The following is a 25,419-nucleotide window of genomic DNA, read 5'->3' as shown; positions in this document are numbered from 1 at the left end:
CAAAGGGGAAGGTAGTAAAGATATACAGATCTATTAATCAAGAGGCATAAAGTATGTTAGCTTATTAATGGGAAACAGAGGCAATAATCAAAAGTATGTGACAAAGCAACACCAAAGGAGCCTATATCACCTCTGAAAGAGGTACCGGCTATATAGGCAAATGTCTATGATCCATGCATATAGAAAGAGCCACAATGCCCTGATATATTGCCTATAACATATGATGTGCTTAATGAAACTAGTACAAACTGTTGCCATAAGCCCACATTAAAATTAGCAGGGAAGTGATCATTCCCACAAGGGGGCTTAGCTATCACCCACCCAAAAGGGGTTAAAAACCCCAAGCCAACATTACCTCAGCAAGATCCTCGAGTGACTGGGTAGTCCAGGTGTCACCCCAACGCGCGTTTCAGAGCCGTTCGCTCCTTCCTCAGGGGGCATAGATGTAAAGCACTTATTGCCTGTATTTCTATGCGCCAGCCGGAAGTGGTGCAGGCGCATCACTCGCATGTCTCACACTGAGCGGAGCCTCCCATCCATGACATGGCCGGATCGACGCGGGTTCACGTGATACGGCACCCGACATGGGCGGAGCCCCACACACATGGAGACAGCGAGCGCACCTGCGCAACCCAGATGATAAAGCGGCGGCCATTTTTGTACAGGGCAAAGCCAAGGGCAAACGTGCACAGCATTATAAAAACAATGACGAGCCAAACGTCGGACTAACATTATATCGGTATACAACATACCTCATTATACCTAACTACTCAGGGGGTGTAACAATGAAGGGGGAATTAAAAGGAGCAAAAATAAAAATTTAACCCATGAACGGTCATTATTTCTCAGGCCAGTTTAAATACTCAGAAGGACAACCAATCCCATTTACATTGTACTGTATCAAGACACCAAAAAAAAAAAAAAAAAATTTTCTTATAATCCCTCTAAAGAAGAGGCAGGGGGAAAATATGGCATCAAGGAGAGTCAGTACAATATCCCGAGATGACAGCTCCCAACTGTCCATGTCCCCGATGGGAGGGTGTCCCACCCAGGACAAGTGTCGAGATATCCATCCACTACACATCCAAGAGATAATCCCGTTAAACCAGTGGGCACCCGACACTCAGATATACGTAATTGACCCTCCCCTATACAGCATCAGTATATGGGACAATATTGCAGAATGGAATAGAACCGTGTCTCCAAATATCCATTCTCATATCCGCAAGTATATGTATATATGAGTAGCATAGAGAGAATAAAAAAGCATCTACCCCTAAAAAACAAAAAAAAAAAACATATATATGTGGGTAATCATTACACACTATGCCCGAGGGCAAAATGTTACACAAATACTCAATATACACTAAAGTCCAAATAAACCGTTGTCTGTGTCAAGTTCTTTATATCATTTTGTGGCGAGGACACCTCCGCCACCAGGGAATAATGAGCCTGTATGATCACCAGGGAAGATAGAGGGTCTGCTAGAGATGACCCCACAGCCCCATTATCTGATCTGGTATCTGATATTGCAGTAATCCAGAAACCATGGCTGTAGTCCAGCATGGTCTGATCAAGGCTGCGCTCCCCAGGGGGATTCCTCTGTGTGTCTTCCTGATAACCCCGCACCTCCTGCCCAGTCGCTGTAAATCCCACACACCCCAGATCTAGGAGCAGTGTCCGTCTGTCTGTCCTGATGTGCCATTATCACATCGGGGCTCTCACCATCCTTGGCGGCGGCGATGTGTTCACAGGGAACGTCGTCGTAAATAACGCCGTCTTCAGCGCTGTGCGAACCGAAGGAGAAACCTGCAATAAAATAATATACAGGAAAATGGGGACCGTCCTGAAACATACATGCATCCCCTATATACAGGAGGGCGAGACATCGTCCTAATACACACACAGAGAGCCATATAATATTATCAGGGGATGTCTGTACTCCCAGGAATGCCTCTCTGCACTCCCGGGGGGGGGGGGGGGGATGCCTCTCTGCACTCCCGGGGGGGGGGGGGGATGCCTCTCTGCACTCCGGGGGGGGGGGGGGGGATGCCTCTCTGCACTCCCGGGGGGGGGGATGCCTCTCTGCACTCCCGGGGGATGCCTCTCTGCACTCCCGGGGGATGCCTCTCTGCACTCCCGGGGGATGCCTCTCTGCACTCCCGGGGGATGCCTCTCTGCACTCCCGGGGGGGGGGATGGGATGCCTCTCCGCACTCCCGGGGAGGGGGGATGCCTCTCCGCACTCCCGGGGAGGGGGGGATGCCTCTCCGCACTCCCGGGGAGGGGGGGATGCCTCTCCGCACTCCCGGGGAGGGGGGGATGCCTCTCCGCACTCCTGGGGAGGGGGGGATGCCTCTCCGCACTCCTGGGGAGGGGGGGATGCCTCTCCGCACTCCCGGGGATGACAATACTCACGTTTGCGGCTCAGACTCTTCTTGATGCTGTATTTATGGACTTCCAGATGTCTCTGACAGCTGTGGTCTTCATTACCGGCACCGGACACGGACCTGGGGCAATAGAGAGTACGAGTGACCAATATTGGGATGTCTCCTTGTACACCGACCAGCGTGAGACCTGTGGCCCGTAATGTCCTGAGACACCAGGTTCAGGGAATGTCATCTCAGTACAGTCATCCTGTCTGTATATACATATATCCCCCCCCCCCTCCTGTAAACACATGACCCTCGTCTGCAGCCCCCCACGGAGACCCCACCACTTCTCAGAATGACCCTAATATTTTAGGGGGTTGACAAATGCCACACAATGGGGCTCTGTCTGTGACCTGTGGATGAGGTCTCTGGGTTTCGGTGGTCTCTGCAGAGCTGTGATCATCATTCATTCCTGGTGGTGGGGGGTTACATGCAGACTGTAGTGATTCTGCAGGCTGACTCCTAACATTGTAGCAGCAGGTGGATGTACAAGTGGTTACAATGTAGCAATGTAACAATCCCACCGCCCTGCCCACAATTACCTGTGCTTAACCCCTGACAGACCACAGCCCAGCCAATCCCTCCGCTGCCATAGATGTGTCCAGCAGGAAGTGCTGCAGCCTCCAGCACTGATCCCGCCTCGCTCTCATTGCCCCCTCCTTCCTCTCCCCAGCCCCCTCCCATGTCTGCCTCTCCCAGAACTGGGGCTACAGGGTGACAACAATCTGCATGTGAATGGTCTGAGCCGGGGCCACAGGAGGCCCCCAAATATCCTACCAGCAGAATCTGCACTCAGTGGCTGCAAAAAATTCTGGAAACTTCCCATCAACCGTCTCGAAGAGAAGCGGATCCGTGCCCAGTGGAAAGCCTCAACTATCCTGGGTGATCTCTCTAGAATCCTCCGTCTCTGCTGCACAAATCTGCCTTAGGCTATGTGCACACGTTGCAGATTTGCCTATGGAATTTTCTGTGCAGATTCGGCATCTCTTGGCAGAAAACGCAGCAAAAAAATCCGCACATTTTCTATGCGTTTTTTTTTCATGCGGATTTGTCTGCGTTTCTGTAAGCTAAATAAAAATATATTATTTAACAACAAAAAGAATTGTGATGTCGTTTCTTCGTCCAACCTCTTCTTTTACATTCTCCATTGAAGACCATAAAATCATTACATAACAGGTTCAAATATAATGTTTACACACAAAGCAAATATAAGTGAATATCTATAGATAGATATAGATATATCTATCTATATCTATCTAGAAAGCCAAAAAATAGAGGCAGCACACATTTTTTGGATTTCTACAATTGAGGTTTGGTCTGTGCCTGGGGAATTTTGCACCCGATTTCTTCTTTTTCTCTCTTTTTGCTTTTTGTCTTTGTGCTGCTCTAGTTCTCTTTTTCTATCTATCGATAAATCTATCTATCGCTATCTCCATCTATCTATCTATCGATATATCTATAGATAGATAATACTAAGCCCTATGTTTAGTAATAAACTTAATAAAATGGTACATAAAGAGTAAGGCTTGGACTGGAGCGTTCAGCTGCATAGAAATACATGCAGCCGCACACTCTGGTCCTGAGAGCAAGGTATTGAGGTGCGAGACTCGTGCGAGTTTCTTGCAAGTGTGACCCCGGCTTTGAACGCAATATCTGTTTAATTTATCAAAAAGGCGGGGGGGGGGAAATTGTGTGGGCTCCCACTCAATTTTCAAAACCAGAACAGGGAAAGCCAGTGACTGGGGGGAGATGTTTATAGCCTGGGAAGGGGGGGTATACCCATGGATCTTCCCAGGCTATTAATATCAGCTCACAGCTGTAGTTAGATTTTACTGGCTATTAAAATACTGTAGCCCCCCAAAAAATGACGTGGGTTCCCCCTATAATTGATAACCAGAAAAGGCTACACAGTCATCCGCGGGCTGTTAATAGCCTAGGAAGTGGCCATGGATATTGCCCCCCCCGGCTACAAACACCAGCTCTCAGCCACCCCAGAAATGGCGCATCTATAAGATGCGCCAGTTCCAGCACTTAGCCTTTCTCTTCCCACTTGCCCGGTAGCGGTGGCAAGTGGGGTAATAGTTGGGGGGTTGACAGCACCTTTGTATTGTAAGGTGTCATCAAGCCCAAGGCTTAGTAATCAAGAGGTGTCAATAAGACACCTATCCATTACTAATCCTATAGTTGTTACAGGTTAAAGACAAAGCCAGAATAAAGTATTTTAATGAAATAAAACATAACACAGTTTCCCATATTTATTATACGCCTAATTCCTGCGACGCCTTTGTTCTCCTGCAAAAAAATAAAATAATAAACCAACACAAATACTCCCTGTTCCGATGTAATCCATTTAATGTCAAGTATCCCACGACGATCTCCCGTGATGAGCTGTCACATCAGGAGATGTCACTGCTCTACAGGGCCTCCAATGTCACACTGACTGGAGATAATACTCCCCTGGCTTGTCACTGACCGTGAGTTTGCTTATTCATTTGGTGCTGCACTGCAGTCTAGGATTTGACCCGGCTTGTTTGACTATTCTGCTGCCACCTGTGGTCGCCTCACTGCTGCACTGCAGGCCCAGCTCTGTTTAGTTGCAGTCCTGCTTCTACTCTACTGCCATCTAGTGGAGCCTGCACCTACCTGCATTGCAGCCTGATAGCGTGACCATGGTCCTGTGAATCTTTTTGCTCAATTCTACAGATAACTGGGAAGAAGGAACAACCTCCAGCTGACGGCGATAAAGGCGAGAGATTCCATAGCAACATTCAAGGCCAAATATGTCCCCGATACTGATGGTGAAGGAGGATTATACCTGTACACCATGTTCTGATGGACTGGCTGAGCTGCAGAGCATGGCACGGTCTTCTATGTCCTGATTTATCTGCAGATTATTACACCACTGACCTCTCTGCAGAGCATCGCTCCGCCACCTCCTGACAGATACATAGCAATATATCCTGCAGATTACTGCACCACTGACCTTTCTGCAGAACATAGCTCCTCCACCTCTTGACAGATACATAGTGATATATCCTGCAGATTATTACACCACTGTCCTCTCTGCAGAGCATCGCTCCTCCACCTCCTGACAGATACACAGTGATATATCCTGCAGATTATTACACCACTGACCTCGCTGCACAGCATCGCTCCTCCACCTCCTGACAGATACATAGTGATATGTCCTGCAGATTATTACATCACTGACCTCTCTGCAGAGCATCGCTCCTCCACCTCCTGACAGATACATATTGATATGTCCTGCAGATTATTACATCACTGACCTCTCTGCAGAGCATCACTGACCTCTCTGCAGAGCATCGCTCCTCCACCTCCTGACAGATACATAGTGATATATCCTGCAGATTATTACACCACTGACCTCTCTTCAGAGCATCGCTCCACCTCCTCCTGACAGATAGTGATATATCCTGCAGATTATTACACCACTGACCTCTCTGCAGAGCATCACTCCTCCACCTCCTGATACATAGTGATATATTTTGCAGATTATTACACCACTGACCTCTCTGCAGAGCATCGCTCCTCCACCTCCTGATAGATACACAGTGATATATGCTGCAGATTATAACACCACTGACCTCTCTGCAGAGCATCGCTCCTTCACCTCCTGACAGATACATAGTGATATGTCCTGCAGAGTATTACACCACTGACCTCTCTGCAGAGCATCGCTCCTTCACCTCCTGACAGATACATAGTGATATATCCTACAGATTATTACACCACTGACTTCTACAGATCTGCAGCTCATTGCACTCAGTGCTACTTCTGCAGAGCGTCTCAGTATTGGAATAACTGCACTGCACCTTCACCTGTCTCCAGCAGACCCCATAGGACCCAGGTGACATTTAGCATTTGTCCCCCGCTCTCCTTTCTGCTCCCATCAGATATTTCTTTTCTCTGTCATTCCGGATAATTCCTTATAAGACCACGCTGCGGCAGTTGGACCCCCGTGGGATAATGACTGAGACTCCCCTGAGACGTCCACAAATATCTGAATCTGGATTATCTCTGTTATTTAAATTTGTGGCTCCCAGGACGTTTCCTAATCTCGGCTTCCAGAAGTTAAATGGTTGGAGGAACGCTCCGTGTATGAGGGCTGCACAGCGAAGCAATAGGACAAGTGCAGGGTCCAAGAGCCAACAGCCTGTGCCTCTGGTGCAAATCCACAAAAAAACCAGTTCCCCAATTCCCAGCAGGAGAACCCCCGACATCTGTCCACAGGTGAACAGTGGGGCATTATCAGTACGCTGCAGTGCCATGTTTGTCTGCAGGATGTCGGACATTAACCTGCAATACCAGACGCCACCACAGGCAAGGGAGGTGCTGTTCAAGGAAATAATATATATATATATATATATGTATTTTTTTTACTAATCCTGGAGAACCCCTTATGTCCCAGCATGCAGGCAGGAAATACTGATCTATGGTCTTCACTTACTTTGACGGCCGCACAGGAGCAGTTGGTTCTGTGAAAAGAAGAAAAGCGGAATTAAAAAGAAAATCCTACAATTTATTTACAGTAGGTAATTTCTGCAATCTATGACCGATCAACACATAGGTGCATGTGTGGCTGCGAGGTCGAGACATCACACGTGACATCACAGCTCGGGGTACAACGGAGCACACGAGGGTCCAGAGGGGACCCCTCACACTGCGGAGAGGGGGTCACAATATCACACACATCAGAAGGGGCTCCGCTCATCAATAACACCATTGTCTATGGGTCACTCCCCGAGGGTCATGTGACCATGAGATCATGGATTGGGGACTGAATAATAATATAGAGCAATATTTCCAGACACAGTGTGAGACTTGTCCTGTATCGGAGGCCTCGCTGCGTGACGAGTGGTCTGGCAGGAGATCTGCACGCCACTGCAGAAATGCGCATCTGTCCCGTCTGGTAAGAAGAGAGACTCGTACATCGTACACACGCAGAGTGAACAGCGCCCCCAGTGCAAGTCCTCCAATCCGACGTCACCACATATTCCAGATTATCAGATGGGGCCCCTTACTTTCCTCGCCAATGAGTCTTGGAGCTTTTCATCTCTAGATTGTGGCTCTGGGACCCCCTTAGTTTCCTCCCTGTGGCTCTGGGGGGGCCCTTACTTTTCTCCCCGTGGCTCGGGGGGGTCCTTACTTAACTCCTCATGGCTCTAAGACACCCTTACTTTCCTCCCTATGGCTCTTAAGGGTCCCTACTTTCCTCCCTTTAGCTTTGGTGCGCCCTTACTTTGCTCCCTATGGCTCTGGAGCGCCTTTACTTTCCTCCAGATGGCTCTGAAGGGTCCTTACTTTCCTACCCATGGCTCTGAAGGGCCAGTACTTTCCACCCCGTGGCTCTGGGGCACCCTTAGGGTGAGTGCACACAGTGAGGATTGCCCTGCGGATTTTTCCGGGTGGATTTGCAGGTAAAACCGCAGGTAAAGTGATCTGCGGTTTTCCTGCGGATTTGCCAGCAGTTTTCCCCTGCGGTTTGACACCTGGACAATAGAACAGGTGTCAAACCGCTGCGGAATCCACACAAAGAATTGACATGCTGCGGAATTAAAACCGCAGCAAATCCGTGCGGAAAAATCAGCAGCATGTGCACTGCGGATTCTAAAACCCATTGGCTAACATTATACTGTACATTGCTTGCAGTTCTGCAGCGGATCCGCAGCGTGGGCACATACCCTTACTGTTCTCCCCGTGGCTCTGGGGCACTCGCACTTTCCTCCCCATGGCTCTGGGGGCATTAAAGGGAATCTGTCACCTATTTTTTCGTATATAAGCTGCAGCCACCGCCATCAGGGGCTTATCTACAGCATTCTGTAATGCCGTAGATAAGCTCCCGATGTAACCTGAAAGATAAGAAAAACGAGTTAGATTATACTCACCGGGGTCCGGGCCGATGGGTGTCGCGTTGCGGGTCCGGCACCTCCCATCTTCATGTGATGACATCCTCTTCCTTGCTGCCTGTCGCGGCTCCTGCGCAGGTGTACTTATCTGCCCTGTTGAGGGCAGAGAAAAGTACTGCAGTAAGCAGGGGCAGGGAAAGGTCAGAGAGACCCGGGTAAGCAGGGGCAGGGAAAGGTCAGAGAGACCCGGCTCCTGCGCACTGCACTACTTTGCTCTGCACTCAACAGGGCAGATAAAGTACTCCTGTGCAGGAACCGCGACAGAAGCAAGGAGGAGGATGTCATCGCTAGAAGATGGGAGATGCCGGACCTGGACCTGCGACACCCATCGGACCGGACGCCAGGGTGAGTATAATATAACTCGTTTTTCTTATCTTTCAGGTTACATCGGGGGCTTATCTACAGCATTACAGAGTGCTGTAGATAAGCCCCTGATGGCGGTGGCCGCAGCTTATATACGAAAAAAATAGGTGACAGATTCCCTTTAATTTCCTCTGGATATAGTGAAGCTTTATCAGAACCATGTGCAGCATTGATGTGAGGGAGGACAAGAGTAGTAGTACTCACCTATGTTGGGAGTGCTGTGTTCCTGTATATCTGAGAGGCTTTTGGAAGACGAATGCATGTCATTTAACCCCTTAGATGTGCCAGGATCCTCGGCTTCCCCGTCACTGTCAAAATCAAAGAATTCCCCCTCATCATCAGTGTCGTCCTGCTGGTGGCTGCCACCGCTGTTCTCCGAGGGGACATTATCTGACAAAACAGCAGATCACATATATGTAATATTAATGGTCGCACACTAGGGGATCTGAGATATTACATAACACACTGGAGGGTCAGAGATATCACAAACTGGGGGGGTTCAGGGATAGCACATATCACACAAGGGGGTCAGAGATATCACATATCACACACTGGAGGGTCAGAGATATCACATATCACACACTGGAGGGTCAGAGATATCACATATCACACACTGGAGGGTCAGAGATATCACATATCACACACTGGAGGGTCAGAGATATCACATATCACACACTGGAGGGTAAGAGATATCACATATCACACACTGGGAGTCAAAGATATTACATATCACACACTGGGGGGGGTCAGACATATCACATGGGGGGGGGTCAGGAATATTACATATCACACACTGGGGGTTGCAGGCTTTGCTTAATATTAGTGAGCATCATCCAGGGCATTATTGACGGGGAAGGGAGAGGTTTTGAAGGCACTATACCTAGTGAGTGGAAGTGAAACCGGGAACTCTCTGCAGAATCCATCTTTCCTGGGGTTGGACCTGAAATACATGGACAGACTAAGCACCTTCCCCCTGACCGGTCAGAATTCTCACCCCTGGGAACGGTCCTGTACCTGCTGTAAGCGCAGAACACACAACCAAGGACAATTACCTGAGTATAACAACCACAACATAACACCCACACCTCACCCTGCCCAATAAATACCTGCCCTCCCCGAGCACTTACCACCTGTCATCTCATGATAAGCACCGCCCAGCCATACTTGGCCTTATTCTGTCTACACACTGCATAGTACCACTCCTCCTGTCCTGTATATATACACTGCACAGTACCACTCATTCTGTCCTGTATATATACACTGCACGGTACCACTCCTCCTGTCCTGTATATATACACTGCACAGTACCACTCCTCCTGTCTATATACACCGCATAGTACCACTCCTCCTGTCCTGTATATATACGCTGCACAGTACCACTCCTCCTGTCCTGTATATATACGCTGCACAGTACCACTCCTCCTGTATATATACACTGCACAGTACCACTCCTCCTGTATATATACACACTGCACAGTACCACTCCTCCTGTCCTGTATATATACACTGCACAGTACCACTCCTCCTGTCCTGTATATATACACTGCACAGTACCACTCCTCCTGTCCTGTATATATACACTGCACAGTACCACTTCTCCTGTCCTGTATATACACACTGCACGGTACCACTCCTCCTGTCCTGTATATATATACTGCACAGTACCACTCCTCCTGTCCTGTATATATACACTGCACAGTACCACTCCTCCTGTCCTGTTTATATACACTGCATAGTACCACTCCTCCTGTCCTGTATATATACGCTGCACAGTACCACTCCTCCTGTCCTGTATATATACGCTGCACAGTACCACTCCTCCTGTCCTGTATATACACACTGCACAGTACCACTCCTCCTGTCCTGTATATACACACTGCACAGTACCACTCCTCCTGTCCTGTATATATACGCTGCACGGTACCACTCCTCCTGTCCTGTATATATACACTGCACGGTACCACTCCTCCTGTCCTGTTTATATACACTGCATAGTACCACTCCTCCTGTCCTGTATATATACGCTGCACAGTACCGCTCCTCCTGTCCTGTATATATACACTGCACGGTACAACTCCTCCTGTCCTGTTTATATACACTGCATAGTACCACTCCTCCTGTCCTGTATATATACACTGCACGGTACCGCTCCTCCTGTCCTGTATATATACACTGCACGGTACCACTCCTCCTGTCCTGTTTATATACACTGCATAGTACCACTCCTCCTGTCCTGTATATATACGCTGCACAGTACCGCTCCTCCTGTCCTGTATATATACACTGCACAGTACCACTCCTCCTGTCATGTATATGTACACTGCACAGTACCACTCCTCCTGTCCTGTATATATACACTGCACAGTACCACTCCTCCTGTCCTGTATATATACACTGCACAGTACCACTCCTCCTGTCTATATACACTGCATAGTACCACTCCTCCTGTCCTGTATATATACGCTGCACAGTACCACTCCTCCTGTCCTGTATATATACACTGCACAGTACCACTCCTCCTGTATATATACACTGCACAGTACCACTCCTCCTGTATATATACACACTGCACAGTACCACTCCTCCTGTCCTGTATATATACACTGCACAGTACCACTCCTCCTGTCCTGTATATATACACTGCACAGTACCACTCCTCCTGTCCTGTATATATACACTGCACAGTACCACTCCTCCTGTCCTGTATATATACACTGCACAGTACCACTCCTCCTGTCCTGTATATACACACTGCACAGTACCACTTCTCCTGTCCTGTATATACACACTGCACGGTACCACTCCTCCTGTCCTGTATATATATACTGCACAGTACCACTCCTCCTGTCCTGTATATATACAATGCACAGTACCACTCCTCCTGTCCTGTATATATACACTGCACAGTACCACTCCTCCTGTCCTGTATATATACACTGCACAGTACCACTTCTCCTGTCCTGTATATACACACTGCACGGTACCACTCCTCCTGTTCTGTATATATATACTGCACAGTACCACCCCTCCTGTCCTGTATATATACACTGCACAGTACCACTCCTCCTGTTCTGTATATATACACTGCACAGTACCACTCCTCCTGTCCTGTATATATATACTGCACAGTACCACTCCTCCTGTCCTGTATATATATACTGCACAGTACCACTCCTCCTGTCCTGTATATATACACTGCACAGTACCACTCCTCCTGTCCTGTATATATACACTGCACAGTACCACTCCTCCTGTCCTGTATATATACACTGCACAGTGCCACTCCTCCTGTCCTGTATATATACACTGCACAGTGCCACTCCTCCTGTCCTGTATATATACACTGCACAGTGCCACTCCTCCTGTCCTGTATATATACACTGCACAGTACCACTCCTCCTGTCCTGTATATATACACTGCACAGTACCACTCCTCCTGTCCTGTATATATACACTGCACAGTACCACTCCTCCTGTATATATCCACTGCACAGTACCACTCCTCCTGTATATATACTGTATACACTGCACAGTACCACTCCTCCTGTCCTGTATATATACACTGCACAGTACCACTCCTCCTGTCCTGTATATATATATATATATATATATATATATATACACACTGCACAGTACCACTCCTCCTGTCCTGTATATATACACTGCACAGTACCACTCAGCCTGTCCTGTATATATACACTGCACAGTACCACTCCTCCTGTCCTGTATATATACACTGCACGGAACCACTCCTCCTGTCCTGTACATATACACTGCACAGTACCACTCCTCCTGTCCTGTATATATACACTGCACAGTACAACTCCTCCTGTCCTGTATATATACACTGCACAGTACAACTCCTCCTGTCCTGTATATATACACTGCACAGTACAACTCCTACTGTCCTGTATATATACACTGCACAGTACCACTCCTCCTGTCCTGTATATATACACTGCACAGTACCACTCCTCCTGTCCTGTATATATACACTGCACAGTACCACTCCTCCTGTCCTGTATATATACACTGCACAGTACCACTCCTCCTGTCCTGTATATATACACTGCACAGTACCACTCCTCCTGTCCTGTATATATACACTGCACAGTACCACTCCTCCTGTCCTGTATATATACACTGCACAGTACCACTTCTCCTGTCCTGTATATATACACTGCACTGTACCACTCCTCCTGTCCTGTATATGTACACTGCACAGTACCGCTCCTCCTGTCCTGTATATGTACACTGCACAGTACCACTTCTCCTGTCCTGTATATATACACTGCACTGTACCACTCCTCCTGTCCTGTATATGTACACTGCACAGTACCGCTCCTCCTGTCCTGTATATATACACTGCACAGTACCATTCCTCCTGTCCTGTGTATACACACTGCACAGTACCACTCCTCCTGTCCTGTATATATACACTGCACAGTACCACTCCTCCTGTCCTGTATATATACACTGCACAGTACCACTCCTCCTGTCCTGTATATATACACTGCACAGTACCATTCCTCCTGTCCTGTGTATACACACTGCACGGTACCACTCCTCCTGTCCTGTATATATACACTGCACGGTACCTCTCCTCCTGTCCTGTATATATACACTGCAGAGTACCACTCCTCCTGTCCTGTATATATACACTGCACAGTACTGCTCCTCCTGTCCTGTATATATACACTGCACGGTACCACTCCTCCTGTCCTGTATATATACACTGCACAGTACCACTCCTCCTGTCCTGTATATATACACTGCACAGTACCACTCCTCCTGTCCTGTATATATACACTGCACAGTACCACTCCTCCTGTCCTGTATATATACACTGCACAGTACCACTCCTCCTGTCCTGTATATATACACTGCACAGTACCACTCCTCCTGTCCTGTATATATACACTGCACAGTACCACTCCTCCTGTCCTGTATATATACACTGCACAGTACCACTCCTCCTGTCCTGTATATATACACTGCACAGTACCACTCCTCCTGTCCTGTATATATACACACTGCACAGTACCACTCCTCCTGTCCTGTATATATACACTGCACAGTACCACTCCTCCTGTCCTGTATATATACACTGCACAGTACCACTCCTCCTGTCCTGTATATATACACTGCACAGTACCACTCCTCCTGTCCTGTATATATACACTGCACAGTACCGCTCCTCCTGTCCTGTATATATACACTGCACAGTACCACTCCTCCTGTCCTGTATATATACACTGCACAGTACCACTCCTCCTGTCCTGTATATATACACTGCACAGTACCACTCCTCCTGTCCTGTATATATACACTGCACAGTACCACTCCTCCTGTCCTGTATATATACACTGCACGGTACCAGTCCTCCTGTCCTGTATATATACACTGCACGGTACCAGTCCTCCTGTCCTGTATTTATACACTGCACAGTACCAGTCCTCCTGTCCTGTATATACACTGCACGGTACCGCTCCTCCTGTCCTGTATATATACACTGCACGGTAACACTCCTCCTGTCCTGTATATACAGTGGGGCAAAAAAGTATTTAGTCAGTCAGCAATAGTGCAAGTTCCACCACTTAAAAAGATGAGAGGCGTCTGTAATTTACATCATAGGTAGACCTCAACTATGGGAGACAAACTGAGAAAAAAAAATCCAGAAAATCACATTGTCTGTTTTTTTTTTCATTTTATTTGCATATTATGGTGGAAAATAAGTATTTGGTCAGAAACAAGCAATCAAGATATCTGGCTCTCACAGACCTGTAACTTCTTCTTTAAGAGTCTCCTCTTTCCTCCACTCATTACCTGTAGTAATGGCACCTGTTTAAACTTGTTATCAGTATAAAAAGACACCTGTGCACACCCTCAAACAGTCTGACTCCAAACTCCACTATGGTGAAGACCAAAGAGCTGTCAAAGGACACCAGAAACAAAATTGTAGCCCTGCACCAGGCTGGGAAGACTGAATCTGCAATAGCCAACCAGCTTGGAGTGAAGAAATCAACTGTGGGAGCAATAATTAGAAAATGGAAGACATACAAGACCACTGATAATCTCCCTCGATCTGGTGCTCCACGCAAAATCCCACCCCGTGGGGTCAGAATGATCACAAGATCGGTGAGCAAAAATCCCAGAACCACGCGGGGGGACCTAGTGAATGAACTGCAGAGAGCTGGGACCAATGTAACAAGGCCTACCATAAGTAACACACTATGCCACCATGGACTCAGATCCTGCAGTGCCAGACGCGTCCCACTGCTTAAGCCTGTACATGTCCGGGCCCGTCTGAAGTTTGCTAGAGAGCATTTGGATGATCCAGAGGAGTTTTGGGAGAATGTCCTATGGTCTGATGAAACCAAACTGGAACTGTTTGGTAGAAACACAACTTGTCGTGTTTGGAGGAAAAAGAATACTGAGTTGCATCCATCAAACACCATACCTACTGTAAAGCATGGTGGTGGAAACATCATGCTTTGGGGCTGTTTCTCTGCAAAGGGGCCAGGACGACTGATCCGGGTACATGAAAGAATGAATGGGGCCATGTATCGTGAGATTTTGAGTGCAAACCTCCTTCCATCAGCAAGGGCATTGAAGATGAAACGTGGCTGGGTCTTTCAACATGACAATGATCCAAAGCACACCGCCAGGGCAACGAAGGAGTGGCTTCGTAAGAAGCATTTCAAGGTCCTGGAGTGGCCTAGCCAGTCTCCAGATCTCAACCCTATAGAAAACCTTTGGAGGGAGTTGAAAGTCTGTGTTGCCAAGCGAAAAGCCAAAAACATCACTGCTCTAGAGGAGATCTGCATGGAGGAATGGGCCAACATACCAACAACAGTGTGTGGCAACCTTGTGAAGACTTACAGAAAACGTTTGACCTCTGTCATTGCCAACAAAGGATATATCACAAAGTATTGAGATGAAATTTTGTTTCTGACCAAATACTTATTTTCCACCATAATATGCAAATAAAATGAAAAAAAAACAGACAATGTGATTTTCTGGATTTTTTTTTCTCAGTTTGTCTCCCATAGTTGAGGTCTACCTATGATGTAAATTACAGACGCCTCTCATCTTTTTAAGTGGTGGAACTTGCACTATTGCTGCCTGACTAAATACTTTTTTGCCCCACTGTATATACTGCACGGTACCGCTCCTCCTGTCCTGTATATATACACTGCACAGTACCACTCCTCCTGTCCTGTATATATATACACTGCACAGTACCACTCCTCCTGTCCTGTATATATATACACTGCACAGTACCACTCCTCCTGTCCTGTATATATATACACTGCACAGTACCACTCCTCCTGTCCTGTATATATACACTGCACAGTACCACTCCTCCTGTCCTGTATATATACACTGCACAGTACCACTCCTCCTGTCCTGTATATACACACACTGCACAGTACCACTCCTCCTGTCCTGTATATACACACTGCGCAGTACCACTCCTCCTGTCCTGTATACACACACTGCACAGTACCACTCCTCCTGTCCTGTATATATACGCTGCACAGTACCACTCCTCCTGCCTGTATATATACACTGCACGGTACCACTCCTCCTGTCCTGTATATATACACTGCACAGTACCACTCCTCCTGTCCTGTATATATACACTGCACAGTACCACTCCTCCTGTCCTGTATATATACACTGCACAGTACCATTCCTCCTGCCCTGTATATATACACACTGCACAGTACCACTCCTCCTGTCCTGTATATATATACTGCACGGTACCGCTCCTCCTGTCCTGTATATATACACTGCACAGTACCACTCCTCCTGTCCTGTATATATACACTGCACGGTACCGCTCCTCCTGTCCTGTATATATACACTGCACGGTACCGCTCCTCCTGTCCTGTATATATACACTGCGCAGTACCACTCCTCCTGTCCTGTATACACACACTGCACAGTACCACTCCTCCTGTCCTGTATATATACGCTGCACAGTACCACTCCTCCTGTCCTGTATATATACACTGCACAGTACCACTCCTCCTGTCCTGTATATATACACTGCACAGTACCACTCCTCCTGTCCTGTATACACACACTGCACAGTACCACTCCTCCTGTCCTGTATATATACGCTGCACAGTACCACTCCTCCTGCCTGTATATATACACTGCACGGTACCACTCCTCCTGTCCTGTATATATATACTGCACAGTACCACTCCTCCTGTCCTGTATATATACACTGCACGGTACCACTCCTCCTGTCCTGTATACACACACTGCACAGTACCACTCCTCCTGTCCTGTATATATACGCTGCACAGTACCACTCCTCCTGTCCTGTATATATACACTGCACAGTACCACTCCTCCTGTCCTGTATATATACACACTGCACAGTACCACTCATCCTGTCCTGTATATATACACACTGCACAGTACCACTCCTCCTGTCCTGTATATATACACTGCACAGTACCGCTCCTCCTGTCCTGTATATATACACTGCACAGTACCGCTCCTCCTGTCCTGTATATATACACACTGCACAGTACCACTCCTCCTGTCCTGTATATATACACACTGCACAGTACCACTCCTCCTGTCCTGTATATATACACTGCACAGTACCACTCCTCCTGTCCTGTATATATACACTGCACAGTACCACTCCTCCTGTCCTGTATATATACACTGCACGGTACCAGTCCTCCTGTCCTGTATATATACACTGCACAGTACCACTCCTCCTGTCCTGTATTTATACACTGTACAGTACCACTCCTCCTGTCCTGTATATATACACTGCACGGTACCACTCCTCCTGTCCTGTATATATACACTGCACAGTACCACTCCTCCTGTCCTGTATATATACACTGCACAGTACCACTCCTCCTGTCCTGTATATATACACTGCACAGTACCACTCCTCCTGTCCTGTATATATACACTGCACAGTACCACTCCTCCTGTCCTGTATATACACACTGCACAGTACCACTCCTCCTGTCCTGTATATATACACTGCACAGTACCACTCCTCCTGTCCTGTATATGCACTGCACAGTACCACTCCTCCTGTATATATACACTGCACAGTACCACTCCTCCTGTCCTGTATATATACACTGCACAGTACCACTCCTCCTGTCCTGTATATATACACTGCACAGTACCACTCCTCCTGTCCTGTATATATACACTGCACAGTACCACTCCTCCTGTCCTGTATATATACACTGCACAGTACCACTCCTCCTGTCCTGTATATATACACTGCACAGTACCATTCCTCCTGCCCTGTATATATACACACTGCACAGTACCACTCCTCCTGTCCTGTATATATATACTGCACGGTACCGCTCCTCCTGTCCTGTATATATATACACTGCACAGTACCACTCCTCCTGTCCTGTATATATACACTGCACGGTACCGCTCCTCCTGTCCTGTATATATACACTGCGCAGTACCACTCCTCCTGTCCTGTATACACACACTGCACAGTACCACTCCTCCTGTCCTGTATATATACGCTGCACAGTACCACTCCTCCTGTCCTGTATATATACACTGCACAGTACCACTCCTCCTGTCCTGTATACACACACTGCACAGTACCACTCCTCCTGTCCTGTATATATACGCTGCACAGTACCACTCCTCCTGCCTGTATATATACACTGCACGGTACCACTCCTCCTGTCCTGTATATATATACTGCACAGTACCACTCCTCCTGTCCTGTATATATACTGCACAGTACCACTCCTCCTGTCCTGTATATATACACTGCACGGTACCACTCCTCCTGTCCTGTATACACACACTGCACAGTACCACTCCTCCTGTCCTGTATATATACGCTGCACAGTACCACTCCTCCTGTCCTGTATACACACACTGCACAGTACCACTCCTCCTGTCCTGTATATATACGCTGCACAGTACCACTCCTCCTGTCCTGTATATATACGCTGCACAGTACCACTCCTCCTGTCCTGTATATATACGCTGCACAGTACCACTCCTCCTGTCCTGTATATATACACTGCACAGTACCACTCCTCCTGTCCTGTATATATACACTGCACAGTACCACTCCTCCTGTCCTGTATATATACACTGCACAGTACCACTCCTCCTGTCCTGTATATATACGCTGCACAGTACCACTCCTCCTGCCTGTATATATACACTGCGCAGTACCACTCCTCCTGTCCTGTATATATACACTGCACAGTACCACTCCTCCTGTCCTGTATATATACACTGCACTGTACCACTCCTCCTGTCCTGTATATATACACTGCGCAGTACCACTCCTCCTGCCTGTATATATACACTGCGCAGTACCACTCCTCCTGTCCTGTATATATACACTGCACAGTACCACTCCTCCTGTCCTGTATACACACACTGCACAGTACCACTCCTCCTGTCCTGTATATATACGCTGCACAGTACCACTCCTCCTGCCTGTATATATACACTGCACGGTACCACTCCTCCTGTCCTGTATATATATACTGCACAGTACCACTCCTCCTGTCCTGTATATATACTGCACAGTACCACTCCTCCTGTCCTGTATATATACACTGCACGGTACCACTCCTCCTGTCCTGTATACACACACTGCACAGTACCACTCCTCCTGTCCTGTATATATACGCTGCACAGTACCACTCCTCCTGTCCTGTATACACACACTGCACAGTACCACTCCTCCTGTCCTGTATATATACGCTGCACAGTACCACTCCTCCTGTCCTGTATATATACGCTGCACAGTACCACTCCTCCTGTCCTGTATATATACGCTGCACAGTACCACTCCTCCTGTCCTGTATATATACACTGCACAGTACCACTCCTCCTGTCCTGTATATATACACTGCACTGTACCACTCCTCCTGTCCTGTATATATACGCTGCACAGTACCACTCCTCCTGCCTGTATATATACACTGCGCAGTACCACTCCTCCTGTCCTGTATATATACACTGCACAGTACCACTCCTCCTGTCCTGTATATATACACTGCACTGTACCACTCCTCCTGTCCTGTATATATACACTGCGCAGTACCACTCCTCCTGCCTGTATATATACACTGCGCAGTACCACTCCTCCTGTCCTGTATATATACACTGCACAGTACCACTCCTCCTGTCCTGTATACACACACTGCACAGTACCACTCCTCCTGTCCTGTATATATACGCTGCACAGTACCACTCCTCCTGCCTGTATATATACACTGCACGGTACCACTCCTCCTGTCCTGTATATATATACTGCACAGTACCACTCCTCCTGTCCTGTATATATACTGCACAGTACCACTCCTCCTGTCCTGTATATATACACTGCACGGTACCACTCCTCCTGTCCTGTATACACACACTGCACAGTACCACTCCTCCTGTCCTGTATATATACGCTGCACAGTACCACTCCTCCTGTCCTGTATACACACACTGCACAGTACCACTCCTCCTGTCCTGTATATATACGCTGCACAGTACCACTCCTCCTGTCCTGTATATATACGCTGCACAGTACCACTCCTCCTGTCCTGTATATATACGCTGCACAGTACCACTCCTCCTGTCCTGTATATATACACTGCACAGTACCACTCCTCCTGTCCTGTATATATACACTGCACAGTACCACTCCTCCTGTCCTGTATATATACACTGCACTGTACCACTCCTCCTGTCCTGTATATATACGCTGCACAGTACCACTCCTCCTGCCTGTATATATACACTGCGCAGTACCACTCCTCCTGTCCTGTATATATACACTGCACAGTACCACTCCTCCTGTCCTGTATATATACACTGCACTGTACCACTCCTCCTGTCCTGTATATATACACTGCGCAGTACCACTCCTCCTGCCTGTATATATACACTGCGCAGTACCACTCCTCCTGTCCTGTATATATACACTGCACAGTACCACTCCTCCTGTCCTGTATATACACACTGCACAGTACCACTCCTCCTGTCCTGTATATATACACTGCACAGTACCACTTCTCCTGTCCTGTATTATACACACTGCACAGTACCACTCCTCCTGCCTGTATATATACACTGCGCAGTACCACTCCTCCTGTCCTTTATACACTGCACAGTACCTCTCCTCCTGTCCTGTATATACACACTGCACAGTACCACTCCTCCTGTCCTGTATATACACATTGCACAGTACCACTCCTCCTGTCCTGTATATATACGCTGCACAGTACCACTCCTCCTGTCCTGTATATATACACTGCACAGTACCTCTCCTCCTGCCTGTATATATATACACTGCACAGTACCACTCCTCCGGTCCTGTATATATACACTGCACAGTACCACTCCTCCTGTCCTGTATATATACACTGCACAGTACCACTCCTCCTGTCCTGTATATATACACTGCACGGTACCACTCCTCCTGTCCTGTATATATACACTGCACAGTACCACTCCTCCTGTCCTGTATATATACACTGCACAGTACCACTTCTCCTGTCCTGTATTATACACACTGCACAGTACCACTCCTCCTGCCTGTATATATACACTGCGCAGTACCACTCCTCCTGTCCTTTATACACTGCACAGTACCTCTCCTCCTGTCCTGTATATACACACTGCACAGTACCACTCCTCCTGTCCTGTATATACACACTGCACAGTACCACTCCTCCTGTCCTGTATATATACGCTGCACAGTACCACTCCTCCTGTCCTGTATATATACACTGCACAGTACCTCTCCTCCTGCCTGTATATATATACACTGCACAGTACCACTCCTCCTGTCCTGTATATATACACTGCACAGTACCACTCCTCCTGTCCTGTATATATACACTGCACAGTACCACTCCTCCTGTCCTGTATATATACACTGCACGGTACCACTCCTCCTGTCCTGTATATATACACTGCACGGTACCACTCCTCCTGTCCTGTATATATACACTGCACAGTGCCACTCCTCCTGTCCTGTATATATACACTGCACAGTACCACTCCTCCTGTCCTGTATACACTGCACAGTACCACTCCTCCTGTCCTGTATATATACACTGCACGGTACCACTCCTCCTGTCCTGTATATATACACTGCACAGTACCACTCCTCCTGTCCTGTATATATACACTGCACAGTACCACTCCTCCTGTCCTGTATATATACACTGCACAGTACCACTCCTCCTGTCCTGTATATATACACTGCACGGTACCACTCCTCCTGTCCTGTATATATACACTGCACGGTACCACTCCTCCTGTCCTGTATATATACACTGCACAGTGCCACTCCTCCTGTCCTGTATATATACACTGCACAGTACCACTCCTCCTGTCCTGTATACACTGCACAGTACCACTCCTCCTGTCCTGTATATATACACTGCACGGTACCACTCCTCCTGTCCTGTATATATACACTGCACAGTACCACTCCTCCTGTCCTGTATATATACACTGCACAGTACCACTCCTCCTGTCCTGTATATACACACTGCACAGTACCACTCCTCCTGTCCTGTATATATACACTGCACAGTACCACTCCTCCTGTCCTGTATATATACACTGCACAGTACCACTCCTCCTGTCCTGTATATACACACTGCACGGTACCACTCCTCCTGTCCTGTATATATACACTGCACGGTACCACTCCTCCTGTCCTGTATATATACACACTGCACAGTACCACTCCTCCTGTCCTGTATATACACACTGCACGGTACCACTCCTCCTGTCCTGTATATATACACTGCACAGTACCACTCCTCCTGTCCTGTATATATACACTGCACAGTACCACTCCTCCTGTCCTGTATATATACACTGCACAGTACCATTCCTCCTGCCCTGTATATATACACACTGCACAGTACCACTCCTCCTGTCCTGTATATATATACTGCACGGTACCGCTCCTCCTGTCCTGTATATATATACACTGCACAGTACCACTCCTCCTGTCCTGTATATATACACTGCACGGTACCGCTCCTCCTGTCCTGTATATATACACTGCGCAGTACCACTCCTCCTGTCCTGTATACACACACTGCACAGTACCACTCCTCCTGTCCTGTATATATACGCTGCACAGTACCACTCCTCCTGTCCTGTATATATACACTGCACAGTACCACTCCTCCTGTCCTGTATACACACACTGCACAGTACCACTCCTCCTGTCCTGTATATATACGCTGCACAGTACCACTCCTCCTGCCTGTATATATTCACTGCACGGTACCACTCCTCCTGTCCTGTATATATATACTGCACAGTACCACTCCTCCTGTCCTGTATATATACTGCACAGTACCACTCCTCCTGTCCTGTATATATACACTGCACGGTACCACTCCTCCTGTCCTGTATACACACACTGCACAGTACCACTCCTCCTGTCCTGTATATATACGCTGCACAGTACCACTCCTCCTGTCCTGTATACACACACTGCACAGTACCACTCCTCCTGTCCTGTATATATACGCTGCACAGTACCACTCCTCCTGTCCTGTATATATACGCTGCACAGTACCACTCCTCCTGTCCTGTATATATACGCTGCACAGTACCACTCCTCCTGTCCTGTATATATACACTGCACAGTACCACTCCTCCTGTCCTGTATATATACACTGCACAGTACCACTCCTCCTGTCCTGTATATATACACTGCACAGTACCACTCCTCCTGTCCTGTATATATACGCTGCACAGTACCACTCCTCCTGCCTGTATATATACACTGCGCAGTACCACTCCTCCTGTCCTGTATATATACACTGCACAGTACCACTCCTCCTGTCCTGTATATATACACTGCAATGTACCACTCCTCCTGTCCTGTATATATACACTGCACAGTACCACTCCTCCTGCCTGTATATATACACTGCGCAGTACCACTCCTCCTGTCCTGTATATATACACTGCACAGTACCACTCCTCCTGTCCTGTATACACACACTGCACAGTACCACTCCTCCTGTCCTGTATATATACGCTGCACAGTACCACTCCTCCTGCCTGTATATATACACTGCACGGTACCACTCCTCCTGTCCTGTATATATATACTGCACAGTACCACTCCTCCTGTCCTGTATATATACTGCACAGTACCACTCCTCCTGTCCTGTATATATACACTGCACGGTACCACTCCTCCTGTCCTGTATACACACACTGCACAGTACCACTCCTCCTGTCCTGTATATATACGCTGCACAGTACCACTCCTCCTGTCCTGTATACACACACTGCACAGTACCACTCCTCCTGTCCTGTATATATACGCTGCACAGTACCACTCCTCCTGTCCTGTATATATACGCTGCACAGTACCACTCCTCCTGTCCTGTATATATACGCTGCACAGTACCACTCCTCCTGTCCTGTATATATACACTGCACAGTACCACTCCTCCTGTCCTGTATATATACACTGCACTGTACCACTCCTCCTGTCCTGTATATATACGCTGCACAGTACCACTCCTCCTGCCTGTATATATACACTGCGCAGTACCACTCCTCCTGTCCTGTATATATACACTGCACAGTACCACTCCTCCTGCCCTGTATATATACACTGCACTGTACCACTCCTCCTGTCCTGTATATATACACTGCGCAGTACCACTCCTCCTGCCTGTATATATACACTGCGCAGTACCACTCCTCCTGTCCTGTATATATACACTGCACAGTACCACTCCTCCTGTCCTGTATACACACACTGCACAGTACCACTCCTCCTGTCCTGTATATATACGCTGCACAGTACCACTCCTCCTGCCTGTATATATACACTGCACGGTACCACTCCTCCTGTCCTGTATATATATACTGCACAGTACCACTCCTCCTGTCCTGTATATATACTGCACAGTACCACTCCTCCTGTCCTGTATATATACACTGCACGGTACCACTCCTCCTGTCCTGTATACACACACTGCACAGTACCACTCCTCCTGTCCTGTATATATACGCTGCACAGTACCACTCCTCCTGTCCTGTATACACACACTGCACAGTACCACTCCTCCTGTCCTGTATATATACGCTGCACAGTACCACTCCTCCTGTCCTGTATATATACGCTGCACAGTACCACTCCTCCTGTCCTGTATATATACGCTGCACAGTACCACTCCTCCTGTCCTGTATATATACACTGCACAGTACCACTCCTCCTGTCCTGTATATATACACTGCACAGTACCACTCCTCCTGTCCTGTATATATACACTGCACTGTACCACTCCTCCTGTCCTGTATATATACGCTGCACAGTACCACTCCTCCTGCCTGTATATATACACTGCGCAGTACCACTCCTCCTGTCCTGTATATATACACTGCACAGTACCACTCCTCCTGTCCTGTATATATACACTGCACTGTACCACTCCTCCTGTCCTGTATATATACACTGCGCAGTACCACTCCTCCTGCCTGTATATATACACTGCGCAGTACCACTCCTCCTGTCCTGTATATATACACTGCACAGTACCACTCCTCCTGTCCTGTATATACACACTGCACAGTACCACTCCTCCTGTCCTGTATATATACACTGCACAGTACCACTTCTCCTGTCCTGTATTATACACACTGCACAGTACCACTCCT

The 25,419-nt window shown here is 47.7% G+C and overlaps 1 protein-coding gene across 12 annotated transcripts in view; it reads right to left on the bottom strand.

Moving 5' to 3' along the window:
• The window catches only part of ARHGEF10L (Rho guanine nucleotide exchange factor 10 like), a 77,180-nt gene that overhangs the window by 26,228 nt on the left and 25,533 nt on the right, over nt 1–25,419 (bottom strand). For 9 of the 12 annotated variants that reach the window (XM_073570275.1, XM_073570279.1, XM_073570280.1 and 6 more), the window contains 5 exons: nt 9,602–9,661; nt 8,926–9,111; nt 6,900–6,927; nt 2,418–2,509; nt 1,726–1,809 (listed from right to left, as the gene is read on the bottom strand). In XM_073570275.1, coding sequence (XP_073426376.1) covers nt 1,726–1,809; nt 2,418–2,509; nt 6,900–6,927; nt 8,926–9,111; nt 9,602–9,661 — 450 coding nt within the window. Of the gene's footprint in view, nt 1–1,725; nt 1,810–2,417; nt 2,510–2,973; nt 3,076–6,899; nt 6,928–8,925; nt 9,112–9,601; nt 9,739–25,419 lie in introns of those variants that run through there. The other 3 variants (XM_073570284.1, XM_073570276.1, XM_073570287.1) reach the window with 3 other exon arrangements.

The sequence above is a fragment of the Dendrobates tinctorius genome, unplaced genomic scaffold (assembly GCF_039654945.1).
Source record: "Dendrobates tinctorius isolate UK_male_01 unplaced genomic scaffold, ASM3965494v1 ptg000028l, whole genome shotgun sequence".
Classification (NCBI taxonomy): domain Eukaryota; kingdom Metazoa; phylum Chordata; class Amphibia; order Anura; family Dendrobatidae; genus Dendrobates; species Dendrobates tinctorius.
The sequence above is the reverse complement of the archived record's forward strand: the minus strand, read 5'-3'. Positions and strand labels throughout refer to the sequence as shown.